The 9,586-nt window shown below is 29.1% G+C and overlaps 1 protein-coding gene across 1 annotated transcript; it reads left to right on the top strand.

Moving 5' to 3' along the window:
• Positions 1-249: 249 nt before the first annotated feature.
• Positions 250-1,270, top strand: LOC124845255 (uncharacterized). Its single transcript, XM_047322318.2, has one exon. It carries the CDS (start codon positions 364-366, stop codon positions 1,015-1,017), a length of 654 nt encoding a protein of 217 aa, XP_047178274.1. The 5' UTR covers positions 250-363; the 3' UTR covers positions 1,018-1,270.
• The last annotated feature ends 8,316 nt before the right edge of the window (positions 1,271-9,586 follow it).

Raw genomic sequence — 9,586 nt, forward strand, 5'->3', positions numbered from 1 at the left:
TTAAGCAAAAACGTCATTTTTCACTTATATTAAAATCACAACAAAACCAACTTATATATATTATTGAACCACGCTTCAGAACCATGCCACATTTAGACGTGTTCATCACAATTTAAAGGAGTAGTTAGAGCAGTGTTTATCAACATCCATGTTTCCAATATGACAGGGATGTCTTTTAAAAAGTATTTCTTTCTGATAAGATTCCATAATTCTTCTCCTTTATTGTTGCTTAATTATTTCTGTATAATAACCTTCGAAGAAGGAAACAAACCCAAATCCGACAAATAGCATGCTATAACCTCATCATCGACATCATTGTTACATCACGGCTTTATTAGTGATCAGTGTTCACCCTCTTCTCATATGTATGCTAAAAATACTCTCATGGAAAACATAGACAGCTCAGAACTTTCACACCAATCTCAAAACCAAAACAAGAATCTTTCCTTGATGGCTATTGAAATAGACAAGCCCTATGAGAAGAGAGTGATGAAGATTCCAAAAGTAGGAAAAAAGATTGAGAAAAAGTTTCTTGGGGTGAGACAAAGACCTTCAGGAAGGTGGATTGCTGAGATCAAGGATTCCTCACAGAAACTAAGGCTTTGGTTAGGAACTTTTGACAAAGCAGAAGAAGCTGCCTTGGCTTATGACTGTGCTGCAAGGCTTCTTAGAGGGAGAAATGCCAAAACAAACTTTCCAAACCCTGGAATCATGAACACTCATGAAGAAGACTACAGCATTTTGGGCAAGAATCCAAGGTCTTACCAACTTCTTAAGCATGCAGTTATGAAGAACCATGCACTTTCAGCATCTCTTTATTCCACATTCATGCCCAGCTGGAAAAACCAGATCATGCTGAGAGATGAACACGACACCCTTGTTGAGGAAACTATAGTTTGTTCCATTCCGGAACAAGGCTCTGCCTGCTGTGGAATTTCTTTCGGAAGTTCTAAGGTTTATTCTTCTGTTGTTGTAGCTCCTTCTTTCAGTGTTTCTTCTCATGATGAAACCCCCTAAGCCAGCATGTCTTGCTGCAATTATTGCTTGCTATGTCTTTCTTGACCTATTTTACTTCACAAACAGATATCTTGTTATCTTCACTGCATATATGATATCTGTTACATGCATGCTATCACCAGATGATGATGATGATGATGATGATACACTCACCATGTGATGCAGTAAGTATTATTTTCTTGTTTTCATAGAACTCTTCTTTTAATATCTTCCCTTCAAGAGTCTATATTTCGTAACTACTTTGTCTAGTTATCACTCAAGAGATTTAATTTAACATCTTCTCTTCAACTTTTATGAGATCTGCTTCCTCTTAGAAAATATTTTTCATGTCTGCTTTATAAATTAAAATGTAATTATACAATGGATATTTAACCTCATAAAAAATAGAAATTTGTTCATCTTCTAATAATTTATATTTTTTCTCAATATGTTCTTTCTTTTCATAACATCTCTGGAACTTGGTCTTCTTGGTAATCAAATATCTTCACGTAAGCGAGATGCTGCAACTCACCTTTAAAGATCAATATTCGTATCCAAAATAAGTCTGTAATAACCACTAAATATGTCAAATTTTTAGGTCTTGTTTATATATGCATTAAAAATATTCGTATTATCTTGTGAAAAAAAAAATCATATTAGCAAGAATTAATGCTGTGATGTAGTTAGCTCAACAATATATTGAAAAATATAGACACGTATCTTATATTCGTATTCATATTTTAAAGCATCCCAATTTCATGTAGAAAGGGAATAGGAAATAGTTAATTTAATCATGTGTTCAGAAATCCAACACTTTTCTCCTGTTAAAAGTTTGTAGCAATGTTTGTTGTGGTATGGTACAAACAGAAGAGAAGTATATTAATAAATAATGAAGATAAAATCGTAGCAAAATAGTTGTATGGTTGCAGAATTGTTATTGAAAATTTCAAATTTCTGGAAAAAAAAAATCATGTTATTATGAACCGATTAAAAATGATAAAAACTTTATATTCCGATTTTTTTACAAATAGTGTGTATCTTTCGTAAGAAAAAAAATTCTATTCAAGCGGACTAATACTATTAAAGATAGCAAAAAAAATTAAAAAAATATTCTGGATTCAAAATCACGTATTAAAGTAAAACAATTAATGATATAAGTATTTCATTATCAAGGTTAAGGCACCCCACCTAAGGCACCGATCGAAATCTGGTTTATAATTTAAGGGAGTTACTATTATTATAATTAACCCGAACTATTTGATTGATTACCTTAAATTTGTTTAAAGTAAATAGTTATGATGATAACACATGTTCCACGAACCAAGGTATAGACATAGACACAACTTCGAGCTGTTATACATAATCAAGAGATGAAAAATGCTAAAATCACACAACCAAGAGAGCTAAAATCTATTTACTCAATTTTCATTCTAACTCCTCGTCTATGATTATTACTATCCCGATTGGTCATACCAATAATTCTTGTTTTTGTATAAATTTTTCTTAGTAAATAGCATCACTCTTTAAATTCTTGGAGTTATGGAAGTTGATCCTGGAGAAATCAGTTGAATTATTCGTTCCATCATGATTAAGATATACTATAATAATACTTCATAAACTTACAATAAGCACTCTTCAATGATCACTTACTTCAACATTTTAGTATTCAGAAGTTAACAAATTTGAAAAAAAAAAGCTTTTAAATGAACTGTTTCCTTATTAGCTTCGATCAATTTGACTTCCTTGTTGTCTTCGATCACACGGTAATGGAGGTTGTCCCCAAATCTGTTATTACAAGTGTAGTTTTAGTTTAGGTGAAGCTTGATATTGTGGTCAAACATCTAACCTTTCACTATTGTTTCTAAATTTTAAAAAAAAATTATAACAATATTATGTGTCGAGATCAATTATAAAAAAATAAAATTATTTGAACATTTTGATAAACTTTCTTTTTTGGTTGGTGGACAAGATAGGCATAAATTAGCTGAATGCATTTGGGTCCTAATGACATTCATTTTTGCTTTCATGCATGCTTGATTCCCACTAAACTTCACACAAAAGACATAAATAGAGAAGTTTCTTATAGCACTTATTCACATAATGAATCTATTAAAAAGCTTTCTTTTGATACAACTGTGCATAAGTTACAAGTTTTCGTCATTATCACCATTTTATAAACGACAAAAGGTCATTGTCATGGAGTTTGGCATCTCGTATGGGTCATTTTCTTTGGTAGCCACCATACACCAATAGCAGCCACTGCAACCGCAAACCCTCTTCTTAAAAACTATCCTTCTTATTTTCACCCTTACAATCATCACCACCTTCGATTTATTGCCCCAACATATAGACACCATTAGCATTAGCATTAGCATTATATATATATATATATATATATATATATATATATATATATATATATATATATATATATATATATATATATATATATATATATATATATATATATATATATATATATATATATATATGTGTGTGTGTGTGTGTGTGTAAGCCACCACTATCTTCAATAAGATAGGCACGTAAAACAAAAGCCTATGAAGTTGCTCAGTAGTATACAGGCTGGCTACCGGGGATTTGAGTAGTTTACATAATATGAAAAAATATATCACATTTAAGTATCCGTATTTTATGCAATAAATATCATAAAAGGACCTCAATCAAACTTATTATTTTGTCATCAGTGCTTTAAATATGATTTTTACAATCTATTAATTGCGTGTTTGGTTCGTAACCTCTTATAAGTTTAATTATTAATTGTTACAATCATCTACCCACTTAAAAAAAAATTACCCTAGGGGATACATTTCTTCGTTTTTGCTAAAATAATATATATAAAAGAAAATTTAATCCAGTTTCAATTAAAGTTAAAACTTACTTTTAATCCAATATAGCCCAACTATGTACATTATTATTCGATACCAAGTAATTGACTCTTTTCAAACTAAAAGCAGGAGGAATAAAAACACGCACATTGATAGTTTAATTTTCATAAATAGCCTTTAATATTTACACAATCTGACCAATAGATATTTCGATTGCCGGTACATTTTCTTATCAATGAAAGTAGTTGAACTTAAAGAATACTAAAGAAGCACTAATATTCATATTATTGTTATGCTTAAGCGGAAAATTATAAATAACCAACCCATTTTTTTTTCAAAACAAGTTTATAAAGGTCCTTTCATTAACATTTATGAGACAAAAAAATATGAAAGAAAAATGAAACAAACCTTTCATTAAACTAAAAGTAGCGTATGTTTCCACATTAAAATAAAACTGACTAATATCCATGTACTAAAATAAGCTTTTAGGTAAACCAATATGTAAAACTACATTAACAAATTGGTCATATATAAACAAAGTTTATCTAAAATAGTAATGATTTTTTTTATTGTTTTATTTTCTTCCAAGTATTTATAAAAGACTTTATTCAGAATAACCCAAACTCTAGATGACTCATGAATTTCTTTGTTTACTTTCTGGCACTACTTTTATATGATTGAAAAGGAACATTACTCCACTATTAAGCATAGGCGAACAGTGGGCAGAGAAGTGAATATAAATATAGAATGTTAATTGTTAAATGGTAGTGCATGAGAAAATTGTGAATCAGGGAATACGAACAAGTGATGAAACGTCAGAATATCCTTGGATTGATGACGCTTCCCCACATTATTACCCTACTTACTCAATATGTACACACAGTTCTTAGAATCAAAATTTGTGCTGCGCATAATACCCAAATAGCCTTATCCGATTCTGGTTTACTTCGATTTCATTCAACATATATAGGGGAAAATTGATACCAGATTCCCTTAAAAACCAACTAAATGATTCCCTTGCAACTTGGACTCCCTTCAAGAGTACCTTTTATTGACATTCACGCAGCAAAGACCTACATACAGTACAACTAGGTGAAGTGTAGTGTGCTGCCTACCACTTGGAAACCTACATTCAAAATACCTTTTCAGGAAAGAAACAAGCAGAGACCTTTAGACCACATGGTGAAGAAAATGACGTGTTTAGTGTAAGGCACTCCCTTGAGCTTCTTCAAAAAACTCCAAGTAATAAAAATACTAACAAATGTTTAAAATGAACGTAGACACTTCTTCCCGGTTGTTATTTGATACACATGTGAATCAAGAGATTTGTCTCTTCTGATCTGATGTGTGGAGAGATGATTTAGAAGACAAATGGCCACTGATCTCAGAATCAACCCTGGTGACTGATAAAATACATGCCCATGTAAAATAGGTTATGCTGTTAAAAACACATCGATTGATTTTCAAATTCACTGTCATTATTGCTCATTATTCTCTAAAATGCACCCTTTTAGATAAGTCCATTCCATGAACAAACCAGTATTTGGAGCATCGGAATAAACCCGGAAGAAGAGTGCACATCCATTTTACGTATCAGATTCAAAAACTCCAACCAATCGAGACAGAAGTTCTTTCAAGAGTGAACAGTACAGTCATGTCGATTAAATGACTGAGAACAAACTAGGGTCATAGATTATCATCACCATAAATTATGCTATGGACGTCAAGGACCGAAGTTTCACGAATACACTAAAATTCACTCTTGAATTTGAAATGCGAGTGAAATTATGCATAAACAAAAGGGAAAATCAAATTACTTCTTCACGAAGACAGAATGAAAACATGAGATATATAACATGCCTTGTGAAAAGGAATTCCTTACCGACGCGCAAGAATATCATTACTTAAACACAGGGCCGAAGAACTAAAGGTTGGAAAGCATTCTGTTAGAGGTAAATAGGTTGTTATAGGGAAAGGAAAAAAGGAGCACAACCACAAAAAAGAATAACCTGCGCTTGCAAGGATACTACAATCTCAATAAGAATCTATTTCATAAACTTCTTAAAAAACTTGCTTACGAGAAAAAATAAATAATCTTTTTCAAAAAGTAAAATATATTTATACGGAAATTAAAAGACATTAGCATTTTAACAAGTTTAATTCTAAAAAAATTCAAATTAATTAATACGTAAACTAATTATAAAATCTGAAAAAGAATTCTATAAATGCTTACAGAAAAATTTATCATACTGTATCATCAGTTTTGTTCGGAAGCAGACAATTTCCGAAAAACATAATTGTTATTTTAAAAAAATTCTAAAAATGTTGAAAACACTAGATTGTGAGTTCAGAATAAACTCAATCAAACACTACAAGAAGTACTTTAGACTAGTTAATCAACGCACAAGGATAGAACAATGAAAAGGAAAATTAGCAGAGTATTCTACAGAAGTAACCAGCAGCAAACAATAATGCATTCTGTTCAGTACGGCTAATATATCAGATTTATTTTTTCTAACCTTTCATAGCAAAATCACAAATCAAAACATTGGCTGGCATCCACAACATCTCTATAGGCATTCTCTAGGAAAAACACGAAAGGAACCAATACAACATCATTTCAAATCACACCGGAAACATCTAGATTTAATTACTCTCCTGGAAAAAACAAAAACACTTTGAAAGAAATGTTGATACAGAGAATTCGTCAGCGTTATATAGCTAACTAATCTTGCGAAATGAAAAAGGAGGAAGCATCTAAAGAGTATTATCATTGAAAAGAAGAAAAAGAAAATGAAATTGTCGGTAAAGAGAGGCAAAGTGAGCGCTGGATGCAGAGGTTTATCGACCGATTCTTGCTTTGTGTTCTTCCACAGCCAAATTCAGGAAGAGATCGATGAACCGCTGCCTCCAGTGACTTCACCTCATCTCCATACGCATCAAAAACAAATAATATCTCTCAACAAAAATCAAAACAACAGACAAAAACGAGTTCGTGATTTTTCGTTTTCATTTTTTTTGCTTTTTTCGTTTATACGGTTGAGAAATTGAACGCAAAAAGACGGTAGCTAAAAACAGCAAATAGGATCCGTGATGTGTAAAACATAGATCTGAACATAAAGAGAAAGGAAGAGGCAATTTCCCTTCCATCACAATCCACACACATACACGGGCGAAAATACGAAATATAAGAAACTGAGCAATAAATAGTATTAAAGAAAAGGAAACAATAGGATGCAGATAGAAGAGAGAGAAAGAGAAATATATGTGATATGAACCAGGAATCTGTGGAGTCACCATTGCACCATTGCCGCAAGTGTGTGTATCGTTTTCTCTCTCTTTCTCTCTCTTCTTCTTCTTGTTTTGAGTCACAGATCCACAGTGACTTTTCAAAGCCCAATCATTCTCCATTTTTTTGTTTCTTTTATCGGGGCATCGTAATTACTATTCCATCCCTCCTTTCCAAACCCAAATTCTGCCCTACTATATGTAATTTACTCAATTTTTATGTAATCAATTTTTTTTATCATGTGCCTTACCAAGTTTATTATATTATCTCTAATCACAGTTATTTAATATATACTAGTCGAAACATATGTCCATTTCTTTTTATTATAAAAAAAAAATTTAAATTATAAAATAAAATTTATTAAAAATATTTATAAAAATAAATTATTTGTATTTTTTATCAAATATTTTGTTACTATAAATAAATATTTAAACTAAAAATATATATTAAAAGAATAAAATAATAAAATCATTATTTTAATTTAGGATAAAATAAAAATGTAATTATTTTAATTTAAAATAAGGGTTGCCTAAAGGTAAAATTAAAAAAAAAAGTACATTTTATATATAGATAAGTTATTGTTTTAATATGTTTCATAATACATAAATAGTTTTAAATTAAAAAAATATTTATAGTTGAAGAAATTATTTTAAATTATTAATTTTAAAATTAATTGTATTTTTTTCACTAAACGCGATTTTAGTTTCGTTTCTATAACCTTCCTCCTCAACAACATTAATAGTTGTTTGAGATACAAACTGATCATATTGACCTAAGACGTTGATAAAAGAATAATTTGTGAATTACATTCAACAATTTATCACGTTAACATTGTTATACAAAAAAAAGAGAGTATATTTATATATTTATTAAGAGGATTATCGATAAAGATAAAAATTAAAATAGGATAATAATTTAGCGACATAAAATTATAGATAATCCTTATTTTTAATTTTTTCAAATTTAAAAATTATGACGTCACGTTAAATATATTTTTATTAATAGTAATTTTTATATGAAATTTCCATTGATTGGTTTAGAAAAAAATTTAACCTAACATTTTTCTATTGGTTTTACACTTAACGATAATTAAAAAATGAATTTATAGTTACGTAAAATTGATCCCACGTATATTATCAGCCTAGGATGCCTAACTATTTCGTTAACTTCTATGATTAATAATTAAATATCTTTTATTTGATAGAAGTATTATTGAAACCCTAAAATAAAATGAAATAAAATCAAATAAATATTTATTAGGTCAATTTATTATAAAACAACTTCTCAAAATAAAAATACATATAAAGTTTAAAAAATAGTAAAGATTTAATTATTTAAAAAATGTGAAATTATAATTACATAAAAAAAGTTAATATAATTTTTTTTCTCAAATTAACCGACAACAGAACTGATTGTCTAATAGATCTAATATGTTGTCATTAATTATAGCCTGGCATAAATAAAAGCATAAAATAATAAAAAGGCCACTCAACTTTGTTATCATCTAAATTTCATGTCCTGACAATGTTACCCCATATGGCTAAATCAGAAAGAAACGTACCCTTTATATATATTTCTAAAAACACATTCATTATTGATTAAATTTTATTAAATTAAAAATGAAAAAATACTGAGTTTTTTTTTTTTTATGTTGAAGCATTTCAAAGAAGTGTTTTAATTTTGCTAAAATAAAAATATAAAAAATAGAGTGGAATGTGATTAACATAAAAGTGCATTATTAATTTGGAAGAGAGTGTTGAATGTGAGGAATGAAAGAGAAAGGAGAGTCGTGAATATAGACAAAGAAGCAACAGTTGGAGGTTCAGAAAACTAATGCATGCAATGGTGGGTATCTCTTTCATCCAATAATGGACTATTTATTTAAGGATTTATTTGTCTTTATTGATAAAGCCTAATATTATCTTCTTTTTCTATAAAACACCTCATCAACTCTATTCCACTAACTTACAAAACGCCCATGCTACCGTCGATTTAACCATTCCTAGCCTTAGAAAATTATTTCTAGTTAAGATACCTAATTAAAGTGTAAAAACAAAAAACAAAAAAAGTATTAAGCACGTGAAATTAGAATATTACAGTAATTTTAGCTCTTATTTAAAAATAATATATAAATATACTCTTGTGTAAGAATAACTTTTGAAATGATGTTTTATAGATAATAAATTTAATTAACGTTTTGATTTTCTTTTAAATGTAAATATCTTTTAATTGGATTTTTATTAACAATTGTTGTTTTATGGAGTATTTGAAATATTTATTTATTTTTAGTTTAATTCCTGTTATCATTTGATTCTACTGTGTCGTTTGATATAACATGACTGTTATTTTATATTGTCATCGTTTACGTATTTTGTGTTTTTAAATGAAAAACAAGAAAATAGTTTAATTAAGTTTTTAATTCTGCATGAATTTAAATATTAATTAATTAATTATT

The sequence above is a fragment of the Vigna umbellata genome, chromosome 1 (assembly GCF_029865625.1).
Source record: "Vigna umbellata cultivar VRB3 chromosome 1, Vumbellata_1.0, whole genome shotgun sequence".
NCBI lineage: Eukaryota > Viridiplantae > Streptophyta > Magnoliopsida > Fabales > Fabaceae > Vigna > Vigna umbellata.

What these genes read in the sequence shown, in the direction of transcription:
- LOC124845255 (XM_047322318.2), top strand. Translation starts at nt 364, where the DNA reads ATGTATGCTAAAAATACTCTCATGGAAAACATAGACAGCTCAGAACTT.